The 13,859-nt window shown below is 48.6% G+C and overlaps 1 protein-coding gene across 1 annotated transcript in view; it reads right to left on the reverse strand.

Moving 5' to 3' along the window:
• The window catches only part of EIF2S3 (eukaryotic translation initiation factor 2 subunit gamma), a 30,173-nt gene that overhangs the window by 14,743 nt on the left and 1,571 nt on the right, over window positions 1-13,859 (reverse strand). Inside the window, exons 2-5 of the mRNA XM_056558580.1 lie at window positions 7,003-7,066; window positions 6,351-6,478; window positions 4,263-4,384; window positions 112-206 (exon numbers count right to left, since the gene is read on the reverse strand). Coding sequence (XP_056414555.1) covers window positions 112-206; window positions 4,263-4,384; window positions 6,351-6,478; window positions 7,003-7,066 — 409 coding nt within the window. The remainder of the gene's footprint in view (window positions 1-111; window positions 207-4,262; window positions 4,385-6,350; window positions 6,479-7,002; window positions 7,067-13,859) is intronic.

Here is a 13,859-nt window from a genome sequence, read left to right on the forward strand (position 1 = left end):
AAGTGCTGCAAAATATAGTACTATGATCTTTCTCAAGGTTTTGATCGATCACTAATCTTACTCTGATCATTGAATGTACTGAACATAGTATAGTGATTTGTACAAACTCACCAATCAACAATAAGGCAGCATCCATGACTGCTGCTCCGTTCAGCATAGTTGCCATCAAAATATCGTGACCTGGACAATCCACAAAAGACACATGTCTGGAACACAAGGATAAGAACGACTTGAGAAATATACTCATAGAAAAGTACACGTGAAATACAGCTTTGCAAATGACAAGATATTACTTCTTCATAAAGTCTACATGACCAATTAAACAAATCCCTTACTTACGAGAAACACCAATTCATAAAGTAGTATAGCAGCCATGTGCACTTAATGGTATCCCCCCCCCCCCAATATGTGACGTAGCTAAATTTAGATTCTTTACTCAGCAATCACATGGACTTAGACATTTCTAGAGATGAGCAAAGTTACAGTGATTCAACTCGTCACAAACTTCTCGGCTCGGCAGTTGATGACTTATCCTGCATAAATGAGTTCAGCTTTCAGGTGCTCTGGTGGGCTGGAAAAGGTGGATACAGTCCTAGGAGAGTCTCCTAGGACTTTATCCACATTCCCCAGCCCACCTGAAAGCTAAACTCATTTATGCCGGCTAAAATCAGCAACTGCCGAGCCGCGAGGCTCATGACAAATCAAATCACTGTAACTTCGCTCATCTCTAGACATTTTATCAGCACATGTTGCAAACTGATGCTCAATGTAAACAAAAAGCTTTTAGCAGGAATTCTATGTGCAGAAAAGTGTTAAGAAATGGTAGGGTCCAGCTCACAGAAGAAAAGCAATTAAAACGTAGCCTTTACTAGATCATATTAAAAACAAGGAGAAAAAAAAACTAACAAGTGCATTAAAAACAGCATGCCGACTCGTTTCGAGCTTTTAGTCATGGCAAAGTGACTAAACAGTGAAAGTTTATATACACTTATCAGAAAAATGCATAACAATGGGATAACTATGATCAATGTAAAAGATCAGTGTGTGCAGTGTTATAGCCTCCTATGGGAGCTATAACATTGAATAAAAAAAAAAAAAAAAAAGCGAAAAAAGTTAATAAAAGATCATTTAACCCTTCCCCTAATAAAAGTCAGAATCACCACCCTTGTCCACATTTTAACGAAGGCTGCAGTGGTCTTCAACCTGCAGACCTCCAGGGGTTTCAAAACTACAACACCCAGCATGCCCGGACAGCCGACGGCTGTCTGGGCATGCTGGGAGTTGTAGTTTTGAAACCCCTGGAGGTCCGCAGGTTGAAGACCACTGATGGAGGGATTGACAGGCGGAGAGTTCACTAGAGTATAAGCCGAGGGGGGCGTTTTCAGCACGAAAAATCGTGCTGAAAAACTCTGCTTATACTCGAGTATATACGGTAACAAAAAATTTCCATTTAAAAAATGTAATAAAATAAATGTTGAATACCGTGAAACCACCATAATTTAGAAAAATACTGTGATATACATTTTTGGTCATACAGCCCAGCACTAGTGGAACTGCGATCGTCAATAGCAACTTACTGCCATAATAAACGTATTAGCCAATATTCAAATCGGCATATACACCTTACAGCCACCTGAATAAACAGGAGTATAGATGGCAATGCGTGCGCACAAGATTAATTATGCGAATGTCATGTATCAGTTAAAACGAAAAATACTAATAACACCTTACACCATGCATGTTGTACTTCATATATAAATAATATCAATATGGATGAGAACTGTAAAATAATGCTAACGAGCAATTTCATACATGATATTGGTGATCCTAGAGATGTTAACATGAACATACATGATAATTCCTTAATTATGTATTTCAGAAATTATCATGAATGTTCATGTTAACATCCCTAGGATCACCAATATCATAAGAAATTGCTCATTTAGCATTATTTTGCAGTTCTCATCCATATTGATATTTATATATGAAGTACAACATGCATGGTATTTTTTGTTTTAACTGATACATGACATTCGCATAATTAATCTTGTGCGCACGCATTGCCATCTATATTCCTGTTTATTAATTCAGGTGGCTTTAAGGTGTATGTGCCATTTCAAATATTGGAAAATAAGTTTATATCCAGCAGTAAGTTGCATGGTGGATATCCATACCCGGTCTTATTCTACGCTCATGCAGCTGGATGGACTGGAACTGTCGTCACATGCCGAATCCATTGTCGGACACCTCTCAGGTACTCACGTGTGATGATGCATTTATCTAGTAAGTGTATATAAACCTTCACTGTTTTATGTCACTTTGCCATGACTAAGAGCTTGTCCAAAGCTTGAAACGCGTCGGCATGCTGCTTTTAATGCACTTGTTAGGTTTTTGTTTCTTTTTTCCCATGTTTTAATATGATCTAGTAAAGGCTACATTTTAATTGCTATTCTTCTGAGAGCTGGACCCCACCATTCCTTCCTATTGCTGTATACAATAAACTGCGCGCACCGTCCGTGCTCCAGACATCTCTGCAGTGCTGCATCACAGCCGCAGTTCCTTCATTCCGTGTCCATACTGGGTGGTGAGCTGAGCTCCGTTTTTCCATTTGATGCAAAGTGTCCGGGTGCATTCACATCACGATTTTACCCTCCTACTTTTCACGATTTTTAACTTTGAAATCGTACAAATCTGCACGCCAAGTCGTATCCATTGACTTCAAATCATTAATTATAGCCAACAAATGCATCTGTTTTGATCTGCATTCCGCATTTTGCACGATTTTCTCGGCTCGGCTCGGCAGTTGATGACTTATCCTGTGTAAATTAGTTCAGCTTTCAGGTGCTCCCATTGGCTGGAAAAGGTGGATACAGTCCTAGGAGACTCTTTCCTAGGAATGTATCCACCTTTTCCAGCCCACCAGAGCACCTGAAAGCTCAACTAATTTATGCAACATAAGTCATCAACTGCCGAGCCGAGAAGTTCGTGACGAATCGAATTTACAGTAAATTCGCTCATCTCTAATATTCATTTTAATAACAGGATCAGATTTTTATTGAAAAGCGGATGGAATTTTCATCTGTACGATTTTTGGATAGGATTTTAAATCTGATAGCAAAGACATTTTTACATATGATTGTATACAATTTTTTGCAATCTGATTTTACTGTCTGATAATCGGATGGTTAAATCGTGATGTGAACCTAGCCTTAGTTGACCATACATTCCAATACAAAAAGAAAGGCAGTGCCCCCATTGCATGCAGCCAAGATCCACATCAAAAAGACACTGCATAGACATCTGTCAGGTCACAGAAGTTTAAAAAAACCAAAGCCTAACTATTGACAAGGTTTTGGACATTATTTTGTTGAATCTGTGGTTTGTGTGCAAAAATGTTGGCAACTTTATATGGAGTCCTTTACAAAAGCAGTTTGATGGGGGATTTTCATGGCAAGTTTGTGCAGCGTACAGTGACCCGGCCCGACCTACGATGGCCCGACATACGATAATTTCAACATACGATGGCCTCTCAGAGATCATCGCATGTTGAAGGCAGCATAAACATACGATGCTTTTGTATGTCGGGGCCATCGCATAAACAGTTATCTGGCAGCGCAGACTGCTGCGGCCGAATAGCCATTTAAGGTTCCCCGTGTGGTCCGGTGACGGTCACTTACATGTCCCCGGCACTCCGGACCGTCCTTTTCGGGATCCCCTGCATCGCCGTCGCTCTCCGTCGTCATCACTGTCCCGTCATACAATAGGAACGGCGTGCGTAGCGACGTGATGACGGCGATAAGCAACGACGATCCCGGGCAGTGGAGACGCGGCGACAGCGACATCCAGGGCAGCGGTGACGGTCCTAAGCTGCGGGGACAGGTGAGTATACCTTCCTATATGTAACATTGCACTGATCCCTCAACATATGATGGTTTCAACTAATGATTGTTCATTTGGAATTAATTACCATTGTATGTTGAGGGACCACTGTACTTACATTTATTCTGTGTGACTTTTGGGAAAAGGTGCATTTTTTGTCACCAAACAACTCTTTACACCACAAATCCACACCAGCTCAGAACACTCTCAGAAATGTGTCTATATCTAAGCTTCTTTGTCATTTACGAAGAAGGTGGGAGAAGTACACTTGCCGTACGCTCAGGAAAGCAGAGGTAAAAAGAACTTTGCTTACACGGACAATAATAAATTCCCCTCCTGTAACTCTGAAAGACCATGTGTATTGCATTTCATCAGATACTTACCTGACCAATTTAAAGTTACCCTTGGTGTTGGGTATATCTGTAGGAAATTCATCAGGGGTGCTGCTGCCGCAGGAACGATAGCATTCAGGGCGAGAACAGCTGGGGTCATCAAGTTTGTAGATCTGCAATGCCAGCAGTCATTAGTAACAATGCATGTCAGCATAGGACAGTGTTTCCCAACTGTTGCAAAACTACAACTCCCAGCATTCCCGGACAGCCGAAGGCTGTCCGGGTATGCTGGGAGTTGTAGTTTTTGCAACAGCTGGAGGCACCCTGGTTGGGAAACACTGGCATAGGAATACTACTAACTTACTTTCACTGGTATCATAGTAAAAAGGCCTGTGCAAAAAAGCAGAAAACCTTCTTTTGCATTCAGACAGTTAGAAATCACACAAATAAATGTAGCAGTCCTGCACTTCTCTGTAGCTGGTGTGTGTTTCTCTTGGTAATGTAATACTAAATCCATTCTAAATATAATAAACAAGTTTACCTTCGGAAACGACTGCCTAGTAGTAGTAATTCAGAACCACCTTATCCTACTGCACCCAACATGTCCTATACTATTTCCAAGTATCTCTTGTGACTCCCCCTGCAGCTAGATATAGTACCAGGTTCACACTCGGACTTCTCTCCTGCAACTTGTAGGTGTCACAAAACCTGCAGGATGGAAGAGCATCTAAAATAGGGCAGCACTGACCACACTATTTCTACTCACAGAAGTCTTAAAAACAAGCCTTCTGTATAACATGTGCACAAATCCACAGAGCAGCAGGACAGCCTTTTCTTCCCCACACTGAGTTTTGCCTTATGGCCTTGTCCCAGGATGAGGCTGGAAGACAAACTCAGGGTCGGGCAGAGAGGAAGGCTGTGCCACTGCTCTGTGGATTTATGCCATCTTATACTGAAGGCTTGTTTTTAACAAACATTTGTGAGTAGAAATAAACAACCACTTTCTTATGTATTAATGCAGTCCAAGTGTGCCCTACACCATATGCTCTTCCAAACTGTAGTTTTTAAAGGGGTATTCCGGCTTTATACATCTTATCCTCTATCCAAAGGATAGGAGATAAGATGCATGATCAAAGGGGTCCCGCCGCTGGGGACCCCCCGCGATCTCGGTACAGTCCATGAAATTCTGTGCCAGACGCAGCCTCCAAGACGGGACGTGACGTCACGCCCCCTCTATTCAGGTCTATCATGGCTGTCATGCCCCCCCCCTCCCATAGACATAAATGGAGGGGGCGTGGCGTGAGATCACTAGGGGCGTGGCCTTGACACCTTGGATAGGGGATAAGATGTATAAAGTCGGAATACCCCTTGAAGTGACATCTACAAGCAAGAAATCTGAATGCGTTGTATCCAAGTTGCAGGGGACAAGTCAGAGTATAAACTTAGTGCTACATCCAGCAGCTGGGAATAGTGAAAGCTATGTAGGACACAGACTTGTACGATGGTTGTGAATTACTTTAACAAAAGCAATTCCAAAAGGTAAAGTTGTTTTTTCAAACTAAGGCTGTGTTCACATTACGTTTTCCCCCATACGGGAGCTCATACGGTAGGGGAGAGCTAAAACCTCACGCTCCCGTATGTAATTAATTTCAATGAGCCGGCCGGAGTGAAACGTTCGGTCGGCTCATTTTTGCCCCGTATGCCCTTTTTCCCTGGACCTAAAACTGTGGTCAAGCACGGTTTTAGGTCCGGTTGTAAAAGCGCATACGGCACAAAAATTACCCGACCGAACGCTTCACTCCGGCCGGCTCATTGAAATTAATTACATACGGGAGCGCATAGAAAGGCATACGGGAGCGCGAGGTTTTAGCTCTCCCCTGCCGTATGCGCTCCCGTATGGGGGAAAATGTGATGTGAACCCAGCCTTACACTTATCTATTCATAAGTAAAAGTTTACTTGCATTTAGATGGAACTTATATCTCTTAAAGTAAAAAAAATAAAAATAAAAAATCATTGATGCAACCACAACCAAGAGACCTGAAAAGAACATAAGGCGCACAGATACTACACCCTTTGGCTTTTCAATGTTGTGGGCAAAAGACAATACACAACACCGGTGCTAGTCAATGTAAACAGACCTTAGCATTGGCATATCCAAGCTTGATAGTAATGTTCCTCTCCAGTTCATTCTTAAATCGGACAGTGTGCACACCAGAAATGGCTTTTACTACGGTTGATTTTCCATGGGCTACGTGACCAATGGTACCTAGAATAAATGAAAAGGTCAAAAACTTGCCTACATTACACTAAACCATATATACAGCATGAGCACAAAGCATATGCAAGCTAAAGAGGGAACAGAGGTCCGGAAATGCATTAAAGGGGTACTCCGCCCCTAGACATCTTATCCCCTATCCAATGGATAGGGGATAAGATGTCTGATCATGAGGGTCTCGCAGCTGGGACCCCGCAATATCTGTGCAGCACCCAGCGTTCGTTTAAAACACTGGAGGCTAGGGTCGTGACGTCACAACCACGTCCCCCATGATATCACAACACGCCCCATCATTGCAAGTTTATGGGAGGGGGTGTGACAACTGCTACACCCCCTCCCATAGACTTGCATTGAGGGGGTGTGGTGTGATGTCACGAGGGGGCGTGATTGTGACATCACGACCTCCGCTCCAAGGCGTTCAGAACGAAATGTTCCGAATGAAGGGGCTGCGGAGTACCCTTTTAAGAACAGAGACAAGGACAGCCTAATATCTGCATTCATGACTTCTATATTACCTATATTAATTGTGGCTTGCCTGCTGATGATCTCTTGTGACAGGGGCGTCAACTTGGTGACATCCTGTAAAAGTAAAATAAAACTGCTTATAATATGAAATGTCCATATAAACAGAATGTATATTTTAATAAACACTGATTACAATGATGTATCCCCCTTGTGTTTCAGCCATTCTACTGATATCTTTGTTGATATTGAGGACACCAGTAGTCCTCCTAACTACATGCATGCGCTTGGTAGTCCTCAAGATCCAGTCCCTGTGCTGCTGCTGACGGACATCTGTGTATAGGGAGACAGCTGGCAATGAGTGGCCAGTGGGAGCGCGTGGCACGGTGCTCATTCTCCTGGTTAGCAGAAAAATGGCCGTATTACAAAATGTAAGTTCTAGATCTTTCTAACCAGCATCTCTGCTGCTCTCAGACAGCATAGACCTAGTAACAGAGTCCCTTTCATATTTACAGAACTCAATAAGGTCAGGCTACTTGTATATGGTGCACAAAATGCACACAGGTTACCTCTACTTGCCATACTTCACCTGTACTAGCAGAAAAACTGCGTCACCTATTTATTGCAGCTCAGCCACACGATACACAAGCAGCCTTAGGGCATGTTCACACGGCGGAATTCCGCAAGGACATTCTGCTGCAGTCCTATTGATTCCGCAGAAATGGGATGTACCGTATTTATCGGCGTATAACACGCACTTTTAAAACTTAAATTTAAGACAAAAAGTCTGCCTGCGTGTTATACACCGATAAGTCTTCTTGTCACTGATTTAAAGCGGCCGCAGCAGCATCTGCTTGTTAAGTATTAACAGCACGGCCGCGGCCACTTTAAATCAGTGACCAGCGGCGTCTCCTCCCCGCTCTGTCGCATGTTTTCTCCCGCACTATCCACAGGTACTGCTGGATACTGCGGGAGACGCTGATTAAAATGAGCCCTACCTTGCCCGGATCTGCGCTACCCTTTAATCAGCGTCTCCCGCACTATCCACCAGTACCTGTGGATCGTGCGGGAGACAAGCGAGTTTTACTTTTCATTTTTCCTCCCACCCTCATCATTCCCCCTTTTGCTGCTTTTTATAGTTTTGTTTATTTTCCTTACCTGTCTGCGCTTCGGCAGGTCAGGCAGAGGGTCTTGCAGGGTCAGTGAAGCAGATTAGTTACGTCCTCTCCCGGCATCACTTCATTTTCTGTAGTTGCCGCCAAAAAGTGACATCCGTGATGCTGCACAGAGAAGCCGGGAGAGGACGTAACTCCTCTGCTTCACTGACCCCGCAAGACAGCCGAAGCGCAGACAAGTAAGGAAAGGGGAAGAGTGGTCTTCAACCTGTGTACCTCCAGATGTTGCAAAACTACAACTCCCAGCATGCCCGTACAGCAGTTGGCTGACCAGGAATGCTGGGAGTTGTAGTTTTGCAACATCTGGAGGTTCGCAGGTTGAAGACCACTGATCATGCCATAGGAGGAACATGATGGGGGGATGAGACAGGGGGAAATGATGAGGGGGGAATGATGAGGGACATGATGAGACAGGGTGGGGGGATGATGTGGGGGGGGAATGATGGGGGACATGATGAGACAGGGTGGGGGGATGATGATGGGGGACATGATGAGACAGGGTGGGGGGGATGATGGGGGACATGATGAGACAGGGTGGGGGGGATGATGAGACAGGGGGAATGATGAGAGGGGGAATGATCGGGGGCATGATGAGGGACATGATGACACAGGGTGGGGGGGGGGGATGACGAGACAGGGTGGGGGGGGGGGATTGACGAGACAGGGTGGGGGGGGGGATGACGAGACAGGGTGGGGGGGGGGGGGGGATTGACGAGACAGGGTGGGGGGGGGGGGGGATTGACGAGACAGGGTGGGGGGGGGGGAATTGACGAGACAGGGTGGGGGGGGGGGGGGGGAATGACGAGACAGGGTGGGGGGGGGGGGGGGGAATGACGAGACAGGGTGGGGGGGGGGGGGAATGACGAGACAGGGTGGAGGGGGGGGGGGAATGACGAGACAGGGTGGGGGGGGGGGGGGGAATGACGAGACAGGGTGGGGGGGGGGGGGGGAATGACGAGACAGGGTGGGGGGGGGAATGACGAGACAGGGTGGGGGGGGGGAATGACGAGACAGGGTGGGGGGGGGGGGGAATGACGAGACAGGGTGGGGGGGGGGGGAATGACGAGACAGGGTGGGGGGGGGGGAATGACGAGACAGGGTGGGTGGGGGGGGGGGGAATGACGAGACAGGGTGGGGGGGGGGGGGGAATGACGAGACAGGGTGGGGGGGGGGGGAGAATGACGAGACAGGGTGGGGGGGGGGGGAGAATGACGAGACAGGGTGGGGGGGGGGGGGGGAATGACGAGACAGGGTGGGGGGGGGGGGGAGAATGACGAGACAGGGTGGGGGGGGGGGGGGAATGACGAGACAGGGTGGGGGGGGGGGGGAATGACGAGACAGGGTGGGGGGGGGGAATGACGAGACAGGGTGGGGGGGGTTAGGGGAATGACGAGACAGGGTGGGGGGGGGGGGGGAATGACGAGACAGGGTGGGGGGGGGGGGGGAATGACGAGACAGGGTGGGGGGGGGGAATGACGAGACAGGGTGGGGGGGGGGGGGAATGACGAGACAGGGTGGGGGGGGGGGGGGAATGACGAGACAGGGTGGGGGGGGGGGAATGACGAGACAGGGTGGGTGGGGGGGGGGGGAATGACGAGACAGGGTGGGGGGGGAATGACGAGACAGGGTGGGGGGGGGGAATGACGAGACAGGGTGGGGGGGGGGGGAGAATGACGAGACAGGGTGGGGGGGGGGGGGGAATGACGAGACAGGGTGGGGGGGGGGGGGAGAATGACGAGACAGGGTGGGGGGGGGGGGGGGGAATGACGAGACAGGGTGGGGGGGGGGGGGGAATGACGAGACAGGGTGGGGGGGGGGGAATGACGAGACAGGGTGGGGGGGTTAGGGGAATGACGAGACAGGGTGGGGGGGGGGGGGGGGAATGACGAGACAGGGTGGGGGGGGGGGGGGGGGGGGGGAATGACGAGACCGGGTGAGGGGGGGGGAATGACGAGACAGGGTGGGGGGGGGGGGGAATGACGAGACAGGGTGGGGGGGGGGGGGAATGACGAGACAGGGTGGGGGGGGGGGGGAGAATGACGAGACCGGGAGGGGGGGGGGGGGGGAGAATGACGAGACCGGGTGAGGGGGGGGGGGGGGGGGGAGAATGACGAGACCGGGTGAGGGGGATGACGAGACCGGGTGAGGGGGATGACGAGACCGGGTGAGGGGGATGACGAGACCGGGTGAGGGGGATGACGAGACCGGGTGAGGGGGATGACGAGACCGGGTGAGGGGGATGACGAGACCGGGTGAGGGGGATGACGAGACCGGGTGAGGGGGATGACGAGACCGGGTGAGGGGGATGACGAGACCGGGTGAGGGGGATGACGAGACCGGGTGAGGGGGATGACGAGACCGGGTGAGGGGGATGACGAGACCGGGTGAGGGGGATGACGAGACCGGGTGAGGGGGATGACGAGACCGGGTGAGGGGGATGACGAGACCGGGTGAGGGGGATGACGAGACCGGGTGAGGGGGATGACGAGACCGGGTGAGGGGGATGACGAGACCGGGTGAGGGGGATGACGAGACCGGGTGAGGGGGATGACGAGACCGGGTGAGGGGGATGACGAGACAGGGTGAGGGGGATGACGAGACAGGGTGAGGGGGATGACGAGACAGGGTGAGGGGGATGACGAGACAGGGTGAGGGGGATGACGAGACAGGGTGAGGGGGATGACGAGACAGGGTGAGGGGGATGACGAGACAGGGTGAGGGGGATGACGAGACAGGGTGAGGGGGATGACGAGACAGGGTGAGGGGGATGACGAGACAGGGTGAGGGGGATGACGAGACAGGGTGAGGGGGATGACGAGACAGGGTGAGGGGGATGACGAGACAGGGTGAGGGGGATGACGAGACAGGGTGAGGGGGATGACGAGACAGGGTGAGGGGGATGACGAGACAGGGTGAGGGGGATGACGAGACAGGGTGAGGGGGATGACGAGACAGGGTGAGGGGGATGACGAGACAGGGTGGGGGGATGACGAGACAGGGTGGGGGGATATGATCGGGGGCATGATGAGACAGGGTGGGGGATGATGAGACAGGGGAAATGATGGTGGGAGGAGGCACTAAATGCTTAATGTCTGTATGGCTAGTGGTGGTCTATGACAGGGGGAAATGATGAGGCATGGGGGGTGGCGATGAGAGGGGTAAATGTGGCACAGGGACTGTTAAAAGGGAAGGAATGATGTGGCACTGGAGGGGACAGGATCAAACTGAGCTGCAGAAGAAAACGAAGTTGGGGGGGGGGAGGGATGATGTGGCATTTAGTCCAAGTCATTTATTTTACATTTTATTTTTTTTACTTACATTTCCCTGTTAAAATGGGGGTGCGTGTTATATGCCGATAAATACGGTAATCTTTATTGTGTAGATCAATATGATTGAAACAATACCCATGTGATAGTTTTTCTATTGTACTAATAATGGGACTGTTTTGAAGGGACTTTATCATTTTTTTTCTAATATATGATGTGACCAAGTATCTGCATTTTCGGCTTTCGGGGGGCGATGAGCCCCTTTAGCTAACAGGAATGTAGTATTTAATACTTTACACCCTGTGATTCATACCAATCTAAAAAGAGTTAATAACAGGAAGCAACAGGATCCCCTCGCTCATCATTAGCGGTGAGTATCTGGCTACTGATAGCAGCTGTCACTCACCTCTATGAAGCAAGCGCAGCTCCTGTGCTTGCTTCATAGTCCCCTAATGCTTCAGGGCGGACAGGCAGGCCAGATGTCGTCTAGGGGTTAAAGGTGTTTTCCCAAGACCTAAATGGAGATGGCTAGACAAATCTCCCTATCCTGTATCTAGGTTAATCTACTACGTTGTTACAGCTCTGTACAATGCTTTACAGTTTGGGACCCATTTACAGTACCAAATTTCGAAACAGAGCAAATAGGTCCTTACATGTTCAGGAATGTGGAAATTTAATAAACTACTTGTCCACGGGACTAAAACAGAGCAAAATCTACTTGTCCCTCATGACGATCCACTTGTACGGGACATTTTTCGCTTTTACACTTTTTTCCTGCTCGCCCTATAATAGCCATACCTACTATAACGATATCTTAATTTTTCCATAACATATTCTCCGAAACAAAAAACAAAAATCCACCCCACAAGCCCACCAGGGAGCATCAGCTTTGACAGCAGCAATCTAAGGGGATAATAGCCAGCCGTGGCAATTGGGATCGCCGCATGCTGGCTATTAGCGGTGGCCCCCTACTACTGAAATCAGCTGGAAGCTGCAGAGTACGGAGTGGGCTGGAGTCAGGAGCCCGCTCCATACTCCCGTGAGCGCTGCCGTGCTTGTCGGAGGCATTCGGCTCCGGCCCTGTTTGCCAAAAGCAGGGCTAAGGACCTGAAACATTTACCTGCCAGGAACTGCATGTACTGGGCGTTGGGCGATACAAATTCCACATCCCTGCATGTTGCATTACCTCTTCCTGCCCTTAACAGCATTTAGATATATGCTTTACAGTAAGCTCAATGGACATAGGCAACAATAGACAGGAGCTGTCCATTGAGCTGACATGAATGGGAAAGGTTTCTGAGCATGCTCTGTGACCTTCTTTAGAGGTAATTCCACAAGGAAGGGAACTGCTATTATCTCATCTATATACTGGTGTCCCCTTTCACTGTAATGCTATAGCTAGAGATGAGCGAACTTACAGTAAATTCGATTCGTCACGAACTTCTCAGCTTGGCAGTTGATGACTTATCCTGCATAAATTAGTTCAGCTTTCAGGTGGTCCGGTGGGCTGGAAGAGGTGGATACAGTCCTAGGAGACTGTTTCCTAGGACTGTATCCACCTTTTCAAGCCCACCGGAGCACCGGAAAGCTGAACTAATTTATGCAGGAAAAGTCAGCAACCGTCGAGAAGTTTGTGACGAATCAAATTTACTGTAAGTTCGCTCATCTCTAGCTATAGACATCACTTCCAGCAGCCTCCTCCTTATCACAAAATAAACAAAGTTTTATAGTTTATAATTTTATGAGGCCGGATGAAGTGTCATTGATTGATGTGAAACGATTCCTTGCCACTGTTCACGCCCCTGCACCTTCCACTTCCCCGCTATCCTGACCTGCTGCTGTTCGGATTTCCTTGTGTCACATGATTGTATGCCGTGAAGTTCTGAATTAAACCTACGTTGTTCCCCGGGACCAGTGAGTGCGGCTTCTTCTTTCTATTTGATGCCAATTGAACACTGCTGTTTGCTGCACCCCACACATCGAGGACCAGGTCAGTTGAGCGGAGCCCTAGGACGTAGTGCAGTATCGTCCGCTGTGGTGCTGACGTGATATTGCTTCTGCTTTTACATTCAGAATACACAAGGATTTACATGAAGAAATGACGAGTTCTCTGAACTTTTACCACAAAATGATATATCATTCTGCTCAGCAAAATAGTTAGGAGCTCCATGTGTGTCACGATCATTAGTTTCCCCTCAGCTTTGAAAAGATACTGTTCTACTCCCCTCCGCTCCCACGCTGATCCACCATTCTTCCTCAGCAGTCACGCTCTGTATTCTTGAGTACACAGCATGACTGGCGAGGCTGCTGATTGCCACCATCATAACACTGTAGAGCCGACTGGAGGCAGAACGATCAGCGCAGAAACACAGGTGAAAGCATATTTTTTTTGTTTGGACAAACCACTATAGGAAAGGGTAAGGAAGACAGTACATATAACACACTCACCCGGTTTCATGCCAAAGAAGG

Source organism: Hyla sarda, chromosome 2, assembly GCF_029499605.1.
Source record: "Hyla sarda isolate aHylSar1 chromosome 2, aHylSar1.hap1, whole genome shotgun sequence".
Classification (NCBI taxonomy): domain Eukaryota; kingdom Metazoa; phylum Chordata; class Amphibia; order Anura; family Hylidae; genus Hyla; species Hyla sarda.